This window comes from Bison bison, unplaced genomic scaffold (assembly GCF_000754665.1).
Source record: "Bison bison bison isolate TAMUID 2011002044 unplaced genomic scaffold, Bison_UMD1.0 scf7180017864297, whole genome shotgun sequence".
Lineage (NCBI taxonomy): Eukaryota > Metazoa > Chordata > Mammalia > Artiodactyla > Bovidae > Bison > Bison bison.
In genome coordinates this window covers 2,888,791-2,909,256 of record NW_011494869.1, presented here as the reverse complement: position 1 = coordinate 2,909,256, position 20,466 = coordinate 2,888,791, and the positions used below count along the sequence as shown (strand labels likewise).

The window sequence follows — 20,466 nt, the reverse complement described above, 5'->3', positions numbered from 1 at the left end:
CTCATCAGTACCATCTTTCTAGATTCCATACTGCTGCTGCTAAGTCGCTTCAGTCGTGTCCGACTCTGTGCGACCCCAGAGACAGCAGCCCACCAGGCTCCGCCATCCCTGGGATTCTCCAGGCAAGAACACTGGAGTGGGTTGCCATTTCCTTCTCCAGTGCATGAAAGTGAAAAGTGCAAGTGAAGTCGCTCAGTCGTGTCTGACTCTTAGCGACCCCATGGACTGCAGCCTACCAGGCTCCTCCGTCCATGGGATTTTCCAGGCAAGAGTACTGGAGTGGGGTGCCATTGCCTTCTCTGCTAGATTCCATATACACGCGTTAATAGACGGTATTTGTTTTTCTCTTTCTGACTTACTTCACTCTGTATAATAGGCTCTAGGTTCATCCACCTCATTAGCACTGATTCAAATTCATTCCTTTTTATGGTTGAGTAATATTCCATTGTGGTAACTTCCCTGATAGCTCAGCTGGTAAAGAATCCACGAGCAATGCAGGAGATCCCAGTTCAATTCCTGGGTAGGGAAGATCCCCTGGAGAAGGAAATGGCAACCCACTCCAGTATTCTTGCCTGGAAAATTCTATGGACAGAGGAGCCTGATGGGCTACAGTCCATGACGTCCCAAAGAGCCAGACACGACTGAGCGACTAAGCACAATATTCCATTGTATTTATGTACCACAGCTGCTTTATCCGTTCGTCTGTCAGTAAACATCTCGGTTGCTTCCATGTCCTTGCTATTGCAAATAGTGCTGTGATGAATATTGGGGTACATGCGTCTTTTTCAGTTATGGTTTTCTCAGGGTATATGTCCATAGGTGAGATTATTGGGTCGTATGGTAGTTTTATTCTAGTTTTTTAAGGAATCTCCAGACTCTCTTCCATAGTGGCTGTATCAATTTACATTTCCCTTTTCTTCATATCCTCTCCAGTGCAAGAGGGTTCCCTTTTCTTCACACCCTCTCCAGCGTTTGTTTGCAGATTTTTTGGTGATGGCCATTCTGACCCGTGTGAGGTGGTAGCTCATCATAGTTTCGATTTACATTTCTCTAATAATGAGTGATGTTGAGCATCTTCTCTTGTGTTTATCAGCCATCTGTATGTCATCTTTGGATAAATGTCTGTTTAGGTCTTTTGCCCACTTTTTGATTGGATTTTTTCTGATATTGAGTTTTATGAGCTGCTTCTATATTTTGGAAATTAATCCTTTGTCAGTTGTTTCATTTGCTATTATTTTCTCCCATTTGGAGGGTTGTCTTTTCACCTTGTTTATAGTTTCCTTTGCTGTGCAAGAGCTTTTAAGTTTAATTAGATCCAACTTGTTTATTTTGGGGGTTTTTTTTGCATTACTCTAGGAGGTGTGAGCCTCACTTTTGATCATGGCATAAGACTTCAGCTTATTCTTATAAGTCTTATTTCCAGCTTCATTTATCCTTGAATCTGTCATTGTATAACCTGGTTATCTATTTTCTCTACTGTATAAAGAGGTGAAAATAAATTATATCTATTTGCAGAACAGCTTGTGAAAGTATCGATAGTAACTGTTGTGGAGAGTCTGATTCGTAAAGTTTGTAATAGTATCAAAAGTCAACTCTTGTTAAAACAATGGCTCAAATTACTAAAATGCAGTAATTTTATATAAATAATTTTGAGAAAACTCTTTGTTCTCAATAGATCATAGATGAGATAACAGGGAACTTCAGCAAAGCAGTTCTTGGTTTGCGAGCTCACAACAAACTGAAGAAAGCTTGCGAGATCCTCGAGGGACTGGCAGCCTTTATCCCAGGATTTTCTGAGTCAGCTCAGGTAAGCAGAGGGCAACTTGGCGGGGGGAAGGTATGAAGAGGAAATGAAAAAGAGAAAAATAATAATAAAATAGAAAATAGATCATCTGGAGATTGTGCCTTGTGCAGAATTTAACATTATAAAAGTATTTTGTGGCGATTCAAATATTAGCAGGTGTTTGAAATACCTTCAGATTGGAAGATTGTAAATAATCGGTGACATTCTCAGAAATGCTGTGTTTATTTTCTTTTATCTGTTTATCAGGTACTGCCTTTCTGATACATCTGTTAGGAGAAATCATGGGAGACAAAAATAGATCCACTTCTTGAGGTAGATAGAGACGGACATCCCTGAAGCAGGCATCGAAAACCCCGTGATGTCTGTATTTATGGCAGCCATCTTTGCCAGTGTTACTTCCCCCTGACTGGTCACGCCTCTCTTCTACTTCTTACACGTTAGTAATTAAGGTGGTAGGATTAGTGAGAATTTTAAATTCTTCTTTTCCATTTCCTATATTTTAAAATATTCTGCTATAAGCACATAGGTGCAGTCTGGGTTGGTTTATTTAGACTTTTTAATTACATAAATAGTGTGTGCTTATTACTCAAAAATCAGAACAAAAACATTAAGTAAGAAATGGAAACCTTCACTATCTTGGTCCTTCTTGCCAATCTCATTCTCTAGATGTTACTCTCTGTAATTTGTTATGCGTAACCCTCCAGACTTTTGTCTATATGTACACAACTTTGCCAAAGAAGGCAATGGCACCCCACTCCAGTACTCCTGCCTGGAAAATCACACAGATGGAGGAGCCTGGTAGGCTGTAGTCCATGGGGTCACTAAGAGTCGGACACAACTGAGCGACTTCACTTGCACTTTTCACTTTCATGCATTGGAGAAGGAAATGGCAACCCACTCCAGTGTTCTTGCCTGGAGAATCCCAGGGATGGCGGAGCCTGGTGGGCTGCCGTCTCTGGGGTCGCACAGAGTCGGATACGACTGAAGTGACTTAGCAGCAGCAGCAGCACACCACTTTGCTATTTTGTGTTAACAAAAATGGGGTTAAATTATTAATATATACATTTTTCTGCTTCTTAATATTTTTTCTTAGTACTCTGTCATGGATATCTTTTCATAGCAGCATACAGACATGAACTCACTATTCTTGACGCTCATTTGAATATTTTTCATTTGTTTACCCTTGCGAACAGCATATCCATGAACATCCATGTACCTACATCTTTGAGTGCTTATGCAAACATGCCTCTGGGATAGAGAGCGAGAAATAGAATTGATGGACTCTTAAATTTTTAATCAATGACAAAATCGCCCTCCTAAAAGGCACCATTTTACATTCTCACAAGCCACGTCCTCACACTCTCACTTTTGCCAATTTCAAAGGCTTAGAAAAGAAAGAAAAGCATTTTATTGATCTCTAAAGAGGTCAGACATCGTTTTATATATTTATTGGCCATTTTTATTTGTCCTCTGAATTGCTTCTGTATGTTCTTCACTCATTTTTCCCCTTTGGGTTTTTTGGTCATTTTCTTATTTATTAAGAATAAGAGAGCTTTACTATTAACTTTTGTTATATAAGTTGCTGATATTTTAGCAACATGTCTTTTTAATTTTGTTGCATTTTTTATTTTGCAGAGGTCTTTAATATATGTAACTTTGAAAATAACATTTCAAAACAAAAATTGTTATAACTGCAGTGAATATTCACTAAATATCTGTCAGCTAGCTTCACCTTATTAGTTGACTTTTTTTTTTTACTTGCAAACAACCCACAGAAAGGAAAATTGGTGTTTTCTGTTTCATTTAGAAATTCTCCTTGATCTCCCTTTTAAGTCTATCTTCAGTGCTTTGGAGGCCTAAGTACAGAGTGATAGTCTACTTGGTATTTCTGTCAGCATTGCTCTTTTCCTCAGCATTTCTTTTTCTTTTTAAGCTTCTGTTAATTAGATATTTGATCTGCTTATCACAGTGAAAAGGGTTGTGTTGGTTCCTTAGAATAACCAGAAACACACATCCTCCTTTAGGTAACGTGTAACAATATATCTTCCTTCCCTGCCAAGTTGTAATATTGCTTCTTATAAAAATGCATTGGAAGTGTGTGAAGAACACAGAACTCCTTATAAGGAGAACCCAGGTTTAAAGTGGTCATAAACAGTGCAGAGATGTGTATGTGTCTGCTGAAATTCCAGGTCAGGGTCATCAATACCCTTACAGACCTGAATGAGCAGCTTCTGCAGAGCCCATTTCTGAACAGCAGCGACCCAGGCTCCAGAACACCTGTGACCATCTGCCTCCTCCACTCCCTCAACAACGTAATGAAAGCTGGTGAAGCAAGTCGGCCAAGACATGGGCATCGCGTCGAGCAGGTGGGTACAGTGTGTGCCAGTGGCCAACTCCGTTTAGAGACCTTTTCATCTTGACAGATCAGGCATCGACATGGCCTTTCCCTAGACCTCTAGCTGCTGCTGCTGCTGTCGCTTCAGTTGTGTCCGACTCTGTGCAACCCCATGGACGGCAGCCCACCAGGCTCCGCCTTCTCTGGGATTCTCCAGGCCTCTAGAGAGCCCAGCTAAACAGGCACCACTCAGGAGACTGCTCCATCAAGCCTGCTCCCAGTCTTCTCTCCACCCCACCACTGAGCCAAGAACATCTAGTGCTGAAATCTAGTGAATTCAGTGAAGGGTTTGGCATATAATAAACATTCCACTAAATACATTATTTTTACCCTTCACATAGAAAGCTGTTCAACATCACTCGTCACTAGGGAGCTGCGCATCAAACCACCATGAGATCCCACTTCACACCTAGACAGACAGACAATAACAAGTGTTGGCAAGGAGGCAGAGAAACTGGAATGCTTATATGTTTTTGGATTGTAAAATGATGCAGCCGACTTGAAAAACGGTTTGACAGTTCCTCAAAATGTTAAAAAGAGAATTACCATGAGGCTTAGTAGCTTTATTCCTTGGTATGTACCCTCATAGGTCCACACAAAATCTTGTACCCTCGTGTTCATAGCATTGTTCAAATAGCCAGGTAGCCCAAAGAATGGGAACAGTGCAGTGTCTATGGTCTGATGAATGGGCAAGTACAGTGTGGCATGTCCTTACTGATGGAATATTACCTAGCAACAACAACAAAAATGAAGTACTGATACAAGCTACCACATGGATGGACCTTGAAAACACTATGCTAAGTAAAAGCAGCCAAACATAGAAGATCACAGTTCCATTTATGTGAAATGTCCTGAAGAGGCAAGTCTGTTGACACAGAATGTGGTTTAGCAGCTGCCTCCTGCTAAGGTAACTACTTGAGGGTAGGAGGGAAAAGGAGGGACAGAGGATGAGATAGTTCACTGGCATCACTGACTCAGTGGGCATGAGTTTGAGCAAACTCTGGGAGATAGTGAAGGACAGGGAAGCCTGGCGTGCTGCAGTCCGTGGGGTCGCAGAGAATCGGACATGACTTAGCGACTAAACAACAAAAGGTAAGTACTGGTGGGAGTGGGGGCTGGGATAGCAGAATGGACAGTGGCTGCCACTGGGTGCTGGGTTTACTTTAGTGAAGGTGAAAACGTTCTACAATTAGATCGTAGTTATAGTAGCACAGCCCTGAGAATATAAAAAACACTGAATTATATACTCTAAATGGGTGAATTATATGCGTAATTTCATTGCAAAAAAAAAACTTTAGAAAACATTCATCATAAGCAGGTCTCAGGCAGCTTATGTCATGGAGCAAAGAAATAGTTCCCTGGGTGGCCCTGTTAGTTGATGCAAAGGATGATGCGTCCTTAGCTAGATGGCAAGTGCTCTCCGTGGGTCCTTCCAGTGAGTGTCACCTTTCATTTCATCACTGTCAAGGTCCTTGTCCCCTTTTCCTCCCTCTCAAACTGTTGTCTGACTAACACAGTACACCGAGGTTACATGAGCCACCTGGTATTGATGTTTCTCTCTAAGCGCAGGTAGAAAATATGCTGAAAGTGTCCTTGCTGAGCCTTGGGAGGATCCAGGAGGCGTTTCTGCAGCAGAATCGATGTGCTGAGCCTGAGGTGACTCTGACCTCTTCCACTGCTGTCCTGATGCTGAGCAGGTAACAGGAGGGAGTTTCGTTTTAGGCTTTGGACTTTTAGGGAACAAAGAGCAATTGATTTCCATTCAACTTCTTTTTCTTTAGGCAAAACATATCAACGTTGCCTCTGAGCTCTTACACCCTCGGTGACCCAGCCCCTGTGAGGTTAGGCTTTCCATCGGCGTCTGCCCTGGAGGAGCTCTTGAAAAAACACCCAGGAGTGGATGTCCAAGTGAGTATGAAATTGATTCTGATCAGAACGAACATGGGATGTGAAAGTGTAGGCTGAGAAGACAGAATGAGAGAAAGTCATGTGTGCTAATTTCTATTTCACGCTGGCAGGAATGGAGGACTCTTAAACATGACCCCTGCTAGAGGTTGGGAGCATTAAACAGACTTCTAGGTTTCACTACGCTTTTGGGTTATGATTTGAACTGATCTGAACTCTTCAGTTTTTATACAAAACTGGAAATCTCTAAATAATCATCAACTCAGTGTACCAACCTAGTCATGTCAGCATATTTAATTTCTTTCGGCAATCACCTAACAAACGGAAGTAAGCTTGTAGCCTTATCCTGGAGAGCAGAATTCTTACTTCCTAGTAAAATGAATCCTCCAAGTACTGAGGTGAAACAAAAATAGTAATAATTCCGAGGGTCTCAAGCAAATGATTCACCTTTAATTAGCTGCTTATTCCTTGTAGAATGTTATAATGACAAATATTTCAAATGCTAGTCAGGGGAAATCCCGGCATTTACTTTGATATCCGATCCCCTATTACCTACAAGCGTGTTATTTATAAATTTGTGGGCAGTTGAAGAAGCTGAAGTGTTCTTGTCTCTAGGTAACAGGACTGGCTTTCAATCCCTTCAGAGACTTTGACAAGAAGAAGATTGTTGGAAGCATCGGGAGTGTGTTACTAAGCTCTAATCATAAACTGCTCCAAGTCCATGACTTAATGGAGGATATTGAGGTATGACTTGATTATTAGGGAATAAAAAAGAAGGAAATTGGATCCTGGAGAATAGGATGGGAATTTACAGCAACTGAAGGGAATCATTTTAGACTTATGGGCATGCTGTTGTTTTGTTATTCACGTCATTACTTAGGATTCTACAGAGAGACCCCCTCACACTTGGGAGAAAGCATTTTAGGTCTGAGACTATATACTTCCTTGTAGATCCCTGGCACTGTGTTACCTGCTAGCATTCACAGAGGAAGACCTAGCAGGTTCTACTCCATTATCATGAAGAAGGAGTCTGAAAAGCAGCCATCGACGAACCCTCTTAAACTTGGAAATTAATGAAGTGTCTCTTATTCTAGATCATGCTCTGGAGAAATACGAGCGTGGAAACCCACCGCACCAGCCTCAACATGAGCACAGACCACTTTACTATCACGGTGAACGTCACCTCCCTGGAGAAGTCCCTGATGGTGTGCATAGAGCCTGAAGGCCCCCTGTCACTGACACTCCACCTGGGGTTCCAGCACCAGCCCAACCTCACCCACTTCCACCTGCCGAAGGAGAAGGTGTCGCAGAAAGGTAAGCCCCAACCAGATGCCAGAAACTTTAGAATGCATGTTGTTCTTTTTTTTTTTTAAACTTTTTATTTTGAGATAACAAAATACAACTGAGATCATTCACATGCAGTTATAAAAAGTAAAACCCAGAGATCTTACGTGCCTGCTGCCCACTTTCCCTAATGATTACTCCTGCGTAACCGCGGTTCAGTGTCACAACCGGGAAGTGACACTGACCCAATCCATTGATTTCCCTGGATTTCGCCAGTTTTACCAGCATTCTTGTAATCACTTTTCAAGTGACTCTTCCTGTTAAACAGGGCTGCTGAGCCAGCACCTCTCACTGGTGGCTGGCCAGCTACAAATTGCGTCTGCATCACCGGCAGGCTCTTTGCTGATTCCGAGCATGTCCTCTGTCCTCCTTGCTGATCTTGGCAATAATATGTCCTCAGAAACTGGAAGGGATCTTGGAGATCCTTCGGTTCAGATTTTGTGTTTGAAAGATGAGAAAACTAGCTTGTCTGGGTGACCTGCCTTGGCCCTTAGCAGCCAGCTGGTGACAAAGCCAGGCCCGAAACCCAGCCTCCAGTGTGCAGACCAGGACCTGGAGCTGCTCTTTGCCTGCCCACGTGTCGCCCTTGGGTTTCTCTTGTTACCAAGGTTCTCTTGTTATCATTTTGATGTGTGATTATTTCATTTTTCTAAAACTCATAGTACATTCTAATTCCTTAGACCAAAATCTTCATTTATCAAAAACATATAATTTTTTTTTTAATGGAACAGGAGTCATCCAGAACCCCAGATTATATCACCGGTCATTTTCTTTAAAACCGTTTGTGATTCGAGGCTTCTTGTTTCCCATTTGTAAAATAATAACAATAACAGACCCTTCTGAAGAAAGGTTCTGATGGTATTTTTGTCCTCTTTGAAAGGCGGCTAAGCACTTTTGTTTGTTCTCAGATGAGGAATACACATGGGTGCTGACGCCAGAGAAACTGCGGTATGGGGTCGGCGCCTACTACATAACAGCTGTGTTGGATAAAAGCAAAGAGGGCACTCAGCGGACGCCCACCCTGCTCTCGGTGGTCACTGCCGTCACTCAGTGCTATTTCTGGGACAGCCTCAACAGCATGTGGAAGAGCAGTGGATGCCAGGTCAGAAGCTGCCCACCTCTTTTTTTTTTTTGATATTGTTTTCATTGAAATATGGAGAAGGCAGTGGCACCCCACTCCAGTACTCTTGCCTGGAATCCCATGGACGGAGGAGCCTGGCAGGCTGCAGTCCATGGGGTCGCTAAGAGTCGGACACGACTGAGCGACTTCACTTTCACTTTTCACTTTCATGCACTGGAGAAGGAAATGGCAACCCATTCCAGTGTTCTTGCCTGGAGAATCCCAGGGACCGGGGAGCCTGGTGGGCTGCCGTCTCCGGACATGACTGAAGTGCCTTAGCAGCAGCAGCAGCATTGAAATATGATTGCTTTACAATATTGTGTTGGTTTCTGCTGTACAACAAAGTGAATCAACCATATACACATATCCCCTTCCACTCCCCTCTCTAATTCATCACAGAGCACTAAGCCTGAGCTTCCTATGCTTCACAGCAGGTTCCCGCTAGTATCTGTTCACACATGGAAGTGTGTATGTGTTAAGTTGCTTCAGTTGTGTCCAACTCTTTGCGACCCAGTGGACTACAGCCTGCCAGTCTCCTTAGGCAAGAATACTGGGGTGGGATGCCATGCCCTCTTCCAGTATCTTCCCTGGAAGCATATATATGTCAGTCCTAATCTCCCAATTTGTCCCCTTCGCCCCCTGTGCCCACATGTCCGTTCTCTGCATCCGCATCTCTAGTCCTGCCCTGCAAATAAATTCATCAGCACCATTTTTCTAGATTCCACATACATGTGTTAATATGTGATATTTGTTTTTTTCTTTCTGATTAACTTCACTCTGTATGATAGACTCTAGGTCCATCCACATCTCTACAAATGAACCAGTTTTGTTCCTCTTCGTGGCTGAGTAATATCCGTTGTATATATGTACCATGTCGTCTTTTCTATTCATCTGTCTTTGGACATTAGGTTGTTTCCATGCCCTGGCTATTGTAAATAGTGCTGTAATAAACACTGGTGTACGTGTGTCCTTTTGATTTATGTTTTCTCAGGGTATATGCCCAGGAGTCAGATTGCTGGGTCATATGGTAGTTCTAGTTTTAGTTTTTTAAGGAACCTCCACACTGCTCTTCACAGTGGCTGTATCAGCTTACATTGCCACCAGAAGTGTATGAGGGTTCCCCTTCCTCCACATCCTCTCCAGTGTTTATTGTTTGTGTATGTTTTGATGATGGCCATTCTGACCGAAGTAAGGTGACACCTTATTGCAGCTTTGATTTGCATTTCTCTAATTAGTGGGGCTTTCCTGGTGGCTCAGATGGTAAAGAATCTGCCTGCCAGGGCAGGAGACACAGGTTCAGATCCCTGGGTCAGGAAGATCCCTTGGAGAAAGAAGTGGCAACCCACTCCAATATTGCCTGGCAAATCCCATGTACGGAGGAGCCTGGCAGGCTACAATCCATAGGGTCACAAAAGAGTCGGACACAGTTTAGAGACTAAAAAACAACAATTAGTGATGTTGAGCGTCTTTTCATGTGTCTCTTGGCCATCTGAATGTCTGTTTAGGTAGAAGCTGCCCAATTCTGCCTCTCTCCCATTTCAGCTGGCAATAAACTCAGGGCCCCTGTCACCTCGTTTGGGATGGCCCAGAAAGAAAAAGCATCGGAAGGGAGATAAATCAGCCTAGATAAAAGGGGGAGGTGTGTGTGGTGGGCTGGGAGAGCATGTCCCTTCTGAGCAAGCTTGTGCTTTAGATTTTTTTTCTTTTTTTTTCTTATTTCCCTGGGTCTTCATGGCTGCACACGGGCTTTCTCTAGTTGCAGCGAGCGAGGGCTGCTCTTCATTGCAGTGTTCGGACTTCGAATTGCAGTGGCTTCTCTTGTCGGGAATTACAGGCTCTAGGCGCGTGGGCCTCAGGAGTTGCAGCACATAGGCTCAGTATTTGTGCACAAGGGCTTAGTTTCTCTGTAGCATGTGACATCTTCCTGGACCAGGGATTGAACCCGTGTCCCCTGCATTGGCAGGCAGATTCTTATGCACTCTGCTGCTGCTGCTAAGTCACTTCAGTCGTGTTTGACTCTGTGCGACCCCATAGACGGCAGCCCACCAGGCTTCCCCGTCCCTGGGATTCTCCAGGCAAGAACACTGGAGTGGGTTGCCATTTCCTTCTCTAAAGCATGAAAGTGAAAAGTGAAAGTGAAGTCGCTCAGTCATGTCTGACTCTTCGTGACCCCATGGACTGCAGTCCACCAGGCTCCTCGGTCCATGGGATTTTCCAGGCAAGAGTACTGGAGTGGGGTGCCATTGCCTTCTCCGCTTATGCACTCTACTACCAGGGAAGTCTTTAGATTTGTGCTTTAGATTTGTCATTTCTTGCCCAAACATTAGCCCATGGTAAATCTGACAAGGTACATAAAATAAGGCAAGTGGTACAGGGAAGTTGATCAATTCTGCAAGTACTAAATATGCGGTGAGTAAATGAGGCTGACTTTCTTTTGCAAAAAAGAGCTTTTGTCACTTCTCTGTCTTTTGGCTAAGATCAAGTGTAGCATCAGTTATAGTTTAGTAGCTGATATGCCCTCATCATGCCAAATGCCAGGCTGTATGAAGTACAAGCTGGAATCAGGATTGCCAGGAGAAATACCAGTAACCTCAGATATGCAGATGACACCACCCTTATGGCAGAAAGCAAAGAAGAACTAAACAGCCTCTTGATGAAAGTGAAAGTGGAGAGTGAAAAAGTTTGCTTAAAAGTCAACTTTCAAAGAACTAAGATCATGGCATCCAGTCCCATCACTTCATGGCAAATAGATGGGGAAACGATGGAAACAGAGACATACTTTATTTTGGGGGGCTCCAGAATCACTGCAGATGGTGACTGCAGCCATGAAATTAAAAGATGGTTGCTCCTTGGAAGAAAAGCTATGACCAACCTAGACAGCATATTAAAAAGCAGAGACATTTCTTTGCCAACAAAGGTCCATCTAGTCAAAGCTATGGTTTTTCCAGGAGTCATGTGTGGATGTGAGAGTTGGGCTATAAAGAACACTGAGTGTCGAAGAATTGATGCTTTTGAACTGTGGTGTTGGAGAAGCTTCTTGAGAGTTCCTTGGACTGCAAGGAGATCCAACCAGTCCATCCTAAAGGAAATCAGTCCTGAATATTCATTAGAAGGACTGATGCTAAAGCTGAAGCTCCAATACTTTGGCCACCTGATGCGAAGAACTGACTCCCTAAAGACCTCATTTTTTCACTCATATCAAAGGGTAACCACTGTCTGGAATTTGGTATATGCAGTCACAGATTTTATTTTCCTGGGCTCTAAAATCACTGTGGACAGTGACCGCAGACTTGAAATTAAAAGATGCTTGCTTCTTGAAAGGAAAGCTGTGACAAACCTAGACAGCATATTAAAAAGCAGAGACATCACTTTGCCGGCAAAGGTCCATGTAGTCAAAGCTGTGGTTTTTCCAGTAGTCATGTACGGATTTGAGAGCTGGACCATAAGAAAGGCTGAGCACCGAAGAACTGTGGCTTTAGAATTGTGGTGCTGGAGAAGACTCTTGAGAGTCTGTCAAGGAGATCAAACCAGTCAATCCTAAAGGAAGTCAACCCTGAATATTCACTGGAAGAATTGATACTGAAGCTGAAACTTCAATACTTTGGCTACCTAATGAGAAGAGCCAGTTCATTGGAAAAGACTCTGATGCTGGGAAAGATTGAAGGAAAAGGAGAAGAGGGTAGCAAAGGATAAGATGGTTAGACAGCATCACTGACTGAATGGACATGAATGTGAGCAAACTCTGGGAGATAGTGAGGGACAGGGAAGCATAGCGTGCTGCAGTCCATGGGGTCGCAAAGAGTTGGACGTGACTTAGCGACTGAACAACAACAGATTCATTCTTTCAGCAAGTATGTATTGAGCATCTTCTACATACCAAGCCCATGTATAGGAGCTAGCGATGGATAGGACTGTACCTAGTGAGGAAGATTGGTAAACATGGATTCATGGGCGATGGTTTGCATGCTCTAGGTCTTTGTGTAAATGGTGTCACACTGTTATATCGTTTTAAACTTGCTTTGTTCACTCAGCATTGATATATCCAGGTTGATATATCCGGCTTCAGTCCATTCATTTTATCTGCTGTATAGTAGCCCATTCGTTTGCCCCTACTTCCTTATTGACTTGTTTGCATGTTCTGCTGTTAGCAGACAAAGAGGTGGTTCTGATTTCTCCTGGTTGTACCCAGTGCTGACAGAGACGTCCTTTTTCACGTTTCCTTGTGCATGTGTGCAGAGTCCTCAGGATATGCATTCAGAACTGGAGTCTCAGGATCCAAGGAGTTTGTACTTCTTCCATTTTTACTAAATGCTGCCAAGCTGCTGTGCCCATCAGTTGTCCCAGATCACATTAACACCGGTGGAGAATGAGCCACCAGACCTTCTTTTCCAAATCTGTGTGTGTGTTTATGTTTTACGTGTGTCCCTTCCTTAGCATGCCGGTCAGTCAGTCACCATCTTGACTGTCATTCCAGGTCGGGCCGCAGAGCACGCTGGTAAGGACACAGTGTCTCTGTAACCACCTGACCTACTTCGGCAGCGATTTCTTCCTTGTGCCCCGGACGGTGAATGTGGAAGACGTGGCTGAGCTGTTCCTTCGAGTGACCAGCAACCCGGTTGGGGTGTCCCTGCTGGCCAGCCTTGTCGGAATCTACATGCTCATATTCGTGTGGGCTTGGAGGAAGGACCAGGCCGATGCACAGAAGGTGATGAGACTTTGATTCTGAAAGCTCTGTCACAGTGTCTTGAGTATGTTGAACAAGAGGAAGGAAATAAGAGATACCTTTATCGAAAAGAGGCAGGTGAGTGAAGTCACTCAGTCGTGTCCGACTCTTTGCGACCCCATGGACTATAGCCTACCAGGCTCCTGATTTTCCAGGCAATAGTACTGGAGTGGATTGCCATTTCCTTCTCTAGCGGATCTTCCCGACCCAGGGATCGAACCCAGGTCTCCCACATTGTAGACAGACGCTTTACCTTCTGAGCCACCAGGGAAGTCCACTTTATTGAAAAGAGGCAGGTAGCAGATAGTAAAAATTCCAGTGGGACTTCTCTTAACATTTCTCTCCATGTCTACTGTCTCAAGGCCCAGGGATTTATCTCTATTTCTCCATTTTTTTTTTCTTTTAGCCAAGGTTGAATCTTCATATGATTCATTTAGGTCAGGAATAAGCCAAAAGAAAACACACAGAGAATTTAACTATAATCAAATGCACATTTATCTCACTTAATACCTTGGATATGAAAGTTATGGATAAGTCCAAAAAGTTATAATTTAATGTAACTGCAATATGTAAGAAACTTGTATAGAATCTTTTTTTAAACAAAAAATCCTTTGACAGCTTCCTTCTAATTTCTGTTCTATATCTTTCTCATCCTTGCTTCCGTACATGTGGAAATTCTAGAATATGCGAATATACTGTGGGTGTGGAATTACCAATTTTAGTAAATAAAAATACAAGGCACCCAGTTAAATTTGAATTTCAAATAAATAGTGAATGCATATTTAGCATAAATATGACCCCAAATTATTCATCATTTATCTGGAATTCACATTTAGCTAGGTGTCTTATATCTTATCTGATAACCCTTTCTGGGTGGGGGGAAAATGGAGAGATTTAGAGGCCCAAGACCCAATCAGTTGATTTTATGACTGTTTCATTCTCGTGACATAAACCCTGGACTTTCAACCCATAGCCCCCACTTTTATCACTTAACTTAGGTCTGCTTGTCTGTTTTACCTTCTCCCCCATCTCACCCTTGCTTTCCTCGGAGTCACCAAAGCTGCCGTGGTGTATCCTCCTGCTTCTCGCTGGGCTGTAAGGAGTGAAGATCTGCTGGTTTTCTTAACTGTGCTTTTTCCTGCAGGTGAAGGTCACCATCCTGGCTGATAATGACCCCAGCTCTCAATTCCACTACCTTATTGAGGTCTCCACAGGCCATAGAAGAAGGGCCGCGACGACAGCCAATGTGAGCACAATGAAGGTTCTTCCCTCACTGCTCGGCGCTCTCTGCCATGCGAGCTGCACTCCGATACCCTTGCTGACATCCTGGCACCCAGTCATCCTTCACACAGATCCTGGAGGGCGGTCGTCCTGGTTCTCAACTCTCCATCTAGGGCTTCTCTGACGACCCAATGGTTGAGACTCCATGCTTCCACTGAGGGGATGTGGGTTCGATCCCTGGTCAGGGAACTAAGATCCCATATGCCATGGGGTGCAGCCAAAAACCTTTTAAAAATTGTACATTTGAAGAGCCCTTTCTGCTTGTCTAAGACCCCAGGACCTCATCTCAGTACAGTTTTCTCTGTCTTCATCTTTCCCCTTAGACATAAATCAAAAGACTCATGTTATAACTTGCCATATCTTATCTTTTCTTTGTCCTGATTTAGGTAGTCATCACCCTTTATGGATCAGAGGGGCGGAGCAAGCCCCACCACCTTTGTGACTCCCAGAAGGCAGTCTTTGAACGCGGGGGACTGGATGTGTTCCTCCTGGGCACTCCATCCTCTCTGGGGGAATTACACAGCCTGCGGCTCTGGCATGACAATTCTGGCGCCAGCCCTGCTTGGTAAGTACCCGAATCAGGCTGGTGTGCTGCTTCTCTGCAGCATTCTGGGGAAAGACCTGCACGGCATCACAGTAAATAACTATAATGTTTTGGATCAAATAGTAACAAATACCTGTTTGATTTTAATTTATTTTTCTTTCTTTTTAATATTTTCTCGACTGCACCATGCAGTATGTGGGATCTTAGTTCCCCCATCAGGGATCACACCCGTGCCCTTGCATGGGACGTGCGTGTCTTCACCACTGGACCACCAGGGAATTACCTGTTAGATTTTCATTTCAAAGCTGTCTACACAAAAGAAAACCTGGAAAGAAATATTGAAAATTAAGAGATTTTATGAGAGGGAGAATGATAGATTTTTTTAAAAACATCTTTTAAATTATTTATTTTGGCTGTGCCAGATCTTTGTCGCAGTCAGCAGGGGCTACTCCCAGTTGCAGGGTGCAGGCTTCTCATCGCAGCGGCTCCTCTACTCGTGGCTCACGGCCTTTAGAGTGCGGACTTGGTGGTTGTGGCGCACGGGCTTAGCTGCCCCGCAGCATGTGGGATCTTTCCAGACCAGGGATCGAACCCGTGTCCTGTGCATTGGCAGGGAGATTCTCAACCACTGCACCACCAACGGAGTCCCAGATTTTTTTCCATTAAACGTTGTCACTACTGTGAACAGAAAATAATAACAATGAAACATTGCCCCAAAGTACCATAAGTTAAAAGTATCTCTAAATACAAAAAGCATCTTTAAAGAGTATTTAATACATGACTATATAGAGAATATACTTTGGGTCAAAATGAAGAGCTTAAGGAGAGGGGAAGGAGTGGAATTACAGTCGGGATGTCCCGCAAGAGTCAGAGAAACGGTCAGTGCTGAGTGTGCGTACCTGCCCTGTGCTGGGTCCAGACGCTCCCACATCTTCCTTCAGCAGCACTCTGAGAATTATGAGAAGTGAGTGGAGAAAGTAGATGATAAAAATTAATTGAGGATGAAGACCATTGGTTTGTTGGGATTAGGAAAAAGGAAGGCAGTGAAGTCAGAGGTCTCTGTGTGTGTTAGTTGCTCAGTCGTGTCCAACTCTGCAACCCCATGGACCCAGAACTGTAGCCCACCAGGCTCTTCTGTCCTTGGATTCTGGCTTGCCTTTGGATCTTTCTGACCCAGGGATCGAACCCAGGTCTTCCACCCTGAGGGCAGATTCTTTACCACTGAGCCACCAGGGCAGCCCCAAAGATCTCAGACCCAGGTTTGAGAACTGACCCAGAAACAAGTCAGTTGCTAAATATTTCCCACCTGAAAGGAATATGCATCCAGCCTAAAATTGCTAGCACAAGAAGTCCTTCCCAGGAATTCCTTGGCAGTCCTGTGGTCAGGACTCCACACTTTCACTGCCAAGGGTCTAGGTTCAATTCCTGGTTGGGGAACTAAGATCACACAAGCTGCATGGCACGGCCAAAAAGAAGTTTTTAAAAAGTCCTTCTCTGCTAGACTAGAGACACCAACCATAAGGCCAGGACAGCCCGATGATTTTCCTGCTGCTTCCATCCTGTTCAGGTATCTACACAACAGTTGGTTCCACTGTTGTTCCGCTTTCTTTTATAAAGGTAAATAGGGTATAATAAGCACTTGAAAGATGCTCAGCATCATTGGTTATCAGGAAATGCAAATTAAAACCACAGCAATAGCAGTAGACACCCACTAGAATGAGTAAAACTAAAAGGTGGAATGAGGGTGGGGAGCAGTTAAGAGCTCTCACACGCTGCTGAAGGGATGTAAACCAGTACAGCCTCGGTGAAGAACAATTTGGCAGTTTTCTTGTAAGGTTGAACATACGTTTACCCTATGACCCAGAAATTCCACTCCTAGTTATTTATTCAAGATAAGTGAAAACATATGTCCACTCCAAGTCTTACACAAATACTTTGATAGCAGCTTTATGAAAAATAGCCTCAAACTGGAAACAACACAAATGTCCATCAGCTGAATGAATAAACAAATGTTAGTGCGTTCATTTGGTGGAATATGACCCCTGACAAAGAAGAACAATCTACTGATACAGCAACATGGGCGAATCTCAGAAAGCATTATGTTGAGCAAAAGAAGCCAGACACACAAGAATATGTGAAATTCTGAAAAAAGCAAATTAACCTGTAGAGAGAGGAAGTATATCAGTGGTCACCTGGAGCCCAGGGTGAGCCTGAGGAGGGCTGACTGGAAAGGGGGCGCGGGAACTTTTCAGGGTGGCGATGGTGGTGCTTATTATACAAGTGTATACAGTTGTCCACAATGCAGTGAACAGTACTTTTTATTTTATTTTTTTGGCTGCACTCCATGGCTTGCAGGATCTTAGTTCCTCAACCAGGGATCAAACTTGTGCCCTTGGCAGTGAAAGCCCAGAGGCCTAACCACTGAACTGCCAGGAAATTCCCTGAACTATATTCTTTAAATGGGTGCCTTTTATCCTATGTAAATTATACCACAACAGAGTTGATTTTTTTTTCAAGTGTGTTTATAAGGGAAAGTCTAGAGCTATATACACTAAATTATTACCAATAGTTATCCCTGGGTAGTAGGATTATGAATTTTTAAGTTTTTCTTCAGGGTAGTTTTAGTTACTTCCAAAAGTTTTAACAATATTTTATAATTATTAGAAATACATTTTTTAATTTAAATAGATATTTCTCTTTGAGGAAACACACAAAGGAATTCACAACACATAAAGGAATTCACACCTATATGATATTTTCCATTTTTCTTACTTTTATCACTGGTTTATATCAATTCTAATTTTATATGGAGTCTTATAATATTTTTTGACTTATAATGACTTTATGCTCCTCATGGAATAGCAATGTTGACTTAGTCGTATTTGTATTCTCAACAGCACATACAGTGCCAAAATTATAGTAGGACTCAATATTTGTTATAATTGATAATTACAGTCTATTGTAACAATAAATATTTGTTACAGTTCTCAAGAGTTACCTGTTCACTTCTAGACTTTGTTATTAAGGCTCTTTCAAAGAATTTTTTTAGTCAATATTTTCTTTTCTTTGTTTAATTGCAAAAGTAATAGATGTTTGAATACAAAAAACTTGGAAAACACAGAGAAGCAAAAGAACTATCCACCCCCAATAAAAAGCAGACTGCCAGCATATTTTCTTAGAAAATGACTATGCTTTCTGTATCTTTATACTGATCGTACTGAATGTATCAACCAGATTGTTCTGACACACATTAGATTCTCTGTTTCTTTTCTGTATGAAAGGAGAGCAGAGAAAAAAACGGTTGACTAGTTTCTCACCAATCAGAAAATGAATATTTTCTCTTTTTTTATACTTTGCTATTAAATGAAAGCTTTAACAAGTAGCTAAGTTTAAATCAAATGCAACTTAGTCACTTGTGATTATATTAACTGCTTCAAAAGAGAGTCCCAGAAATAATTTTAGCTTTAAAGCGATCTGTGCTCCTCACACAGAAAATAACTTCCAAAAAAAAAAAGAAAATAACTTCCAACTAAAATAAGAATTTTGACCAGAGAGATTTGAATGGTTTCGTATAGACTTTTGGAGAAGTAGCATCCTTTCAGTAAAGGAGATTAGCTGACTAGGTGCAAGGTGAAGTCAAACAGGCAGAGCAGAGGTTCTGCAGGACAAATTGGTTGATGGTTGAAATCAGGGGAGAAGACAGAGACACATGGTTAAAAAAAAAAACGGGTTGAAAAGAGGATGAAGTTTCAGGACCTGTTGCTCTGAAGCCAAGATGAAGCCACAGACCCAAACAAGACAAGTCATTAATATAAACATTAAAGCCCACTCCCCATGTACACCCCCTTAGACCCTAGTGGTGAAAGATGGAGGCAGATGGGATATTTACAAAGGTGGTGGGGTGCTGTCCCTGTAGAAAGAAGAAATCTTAAGGAATAGAAACACACACTGACTATTCCAGGTTATGGAAGTCTGCATTCTGATATTTGGTACGTGAACTCCTTTAGAGGTTGGGAAGGAGAAAGTGGGATCAGATCTCTTTTCTTTCTTTGGCTCTTGCCCCTACAATGAAGCAGAATCTGTTTACTTGGACACCCTCTGTCAATTATTAAGATTTTCTTTTTTTATTTTTATTGCAGTATGATTGATGTACAACTTTATATTTGCTTCAGGTCTGCAACCTAATGATTTGATGTTTGTATGTATTGTGAAATAATCACCATAAGTCTAGTTAACAAGCATCACCATATATAGAGAATTTTTTTCTCATTGTGAGGCTTAAGATCTGCTCTTGTAGCTGTTTTCATATATGCGACACCATATTATTAACTACAGTCGCCATGCTGTATGTTACATCCCCTTGGCTTATTTTATAACTGGCCGTCTGTACCTTTTGACTCTCCTGACCTTTGCCTTTACATTCCACATATAAGTGAGATCATATCTGTCTTTGTCTCTCTCTGACTTATTTCACTTAGGCTAATGCCCTCTATTCATGTCACAAATGGCAAAATTTCATTCTTTTTTTAGTAACTGAATGATATTCCATTGTATACGGTATATATACCACATTTTCTCTATCCATTCAGCCATCAATGGACATTGAGGTTGCTTCCATAAGGTCACTGCTTATTACAGCAATTGATTGATGCCCACCCTCTAACATGATTGTCTTTATTTTACTATAGGTATGTAAGCCAGGTGACTGTCACTGACATCGCAGGTAAAAGGAAATGGCATTTCCTGTGCAACTGTTGGCTGGCCATGGACCTTGGAGACTGTGAGCGCGACCGGGTCTTCATGCCAGTCTCAAAGAAGGAGCTCTTTTCCTTTAGGTACTGTTGAGAAATGATGATGTGCTACCTGTCTCTGAGGCTCTGTTCATTTTCTTCATTATTTTTTCTTTCTGTTCCTTGGACAAGACAATTTCAACTGACCTATCTTCAAGTTTGACCTATCTTCTTTCTCCTGCCAGCTCACATCTGCTTTTGAGCCTTTAGTGAATTTTCCATTTCACTTACTGTATTTTTCAGCTGCACTCTTTCTATTTGTTTTTTTTTTTTTTTAATAACTTCTGAGAACTTCCCTGGTGGTCCAGTGGTTAAGACTCCACACTTCCAGTATAGGGGGCAACGGTTTGATTTCTGGTCAGAGAGCTAAGACCCCCATATGCCTTATGGTCAAAAAACCAAAACATGAAACAGAAGCAAAATTGTAAAAAATGCAATGAAGACTTTAAAAATGGTTCACATTTTTAAAAACTTTTAAAAAATTAGTTAAAAAAAAAAAAATTCTCTGGGGACTTCCCTGGTGGTTCATTGGAAGACTCCACACTTCCAATGCAGGCGGC

The 20,466-nt window shown here is 42.5% G+C and overlaps 1 protein-coding gene and 1 long non-coding RNA gene across 6 annotated transcripts in view; one reads left to right on the top strand and one right to left on the bottom strand.

The window, feature by feature from the left end:
- The first annotated feature begins 5,727 nt into the window (after positions 1-5,727).
- Positions 5,728-20,466, top strand: part of PKD1L3 (polycystic kidney disease 1-like 3) — a 59,984-nt gene continuing 45,245 nt past the window's right edge. For all 5 annotated transcript variants that reach the window (XM_010850928.1, XM_010850927.1, XM_010850929.1 and 2 more), the window contains exons 1-9: positions 5,728-5,896; positions 5,981-6,107; positions 6,720-6,848; positions 7,199-7,418; positions 8,357-8,550; positions 13,043-13,273; positions 14,436-14,537; positions 14,959-15,137; positions 19,805-19,951. In XM_010850928.1, the coding sequence (XP_010849230.1) occupies positions 5,778-5,896; positions 5,981-6,107; positions 6,720-6,848; positions 7,199-7,418; positions 8,357-8,550; positions 13,043-13,273; positions 14,436-14,537; positions 14,959-15,137; positions 19,805-19,951 (1,448 nt within the window). In that variant the 5' untranslated portion in view covers positions 5,728-5,777. The remainder of the gene's footprint in view (positions 5,897-5,980; positions 6,108-6,719; positions 6,849-7,198; positions 7,419-8,356; positions 8,551-13,042; positions 13,274-14,435; positions 14,538-14,958; positions 15,138-19,804; positions 19,952-20,466) is intronic.
- LOC104996634 overlaps positions 15,764-20,466 on the bottom strand; it is a 9,438-nt gene continuing 4,735 nt past the window's right edge. Inside the window, exons 2-3 of the long non-coding RNA XR_826222.1 lie at positions 16,016-16,064; positions 15,764-15,794 (exon numbers count right to left, since the gene is read on the bottom strand). This is a non-coding gene — a long non-coding RNA (uncharacterized LOC104996634). The remainder of the gene's footprint in view (positions 15,795-16,015; positions 16,065-20,466) is intronic.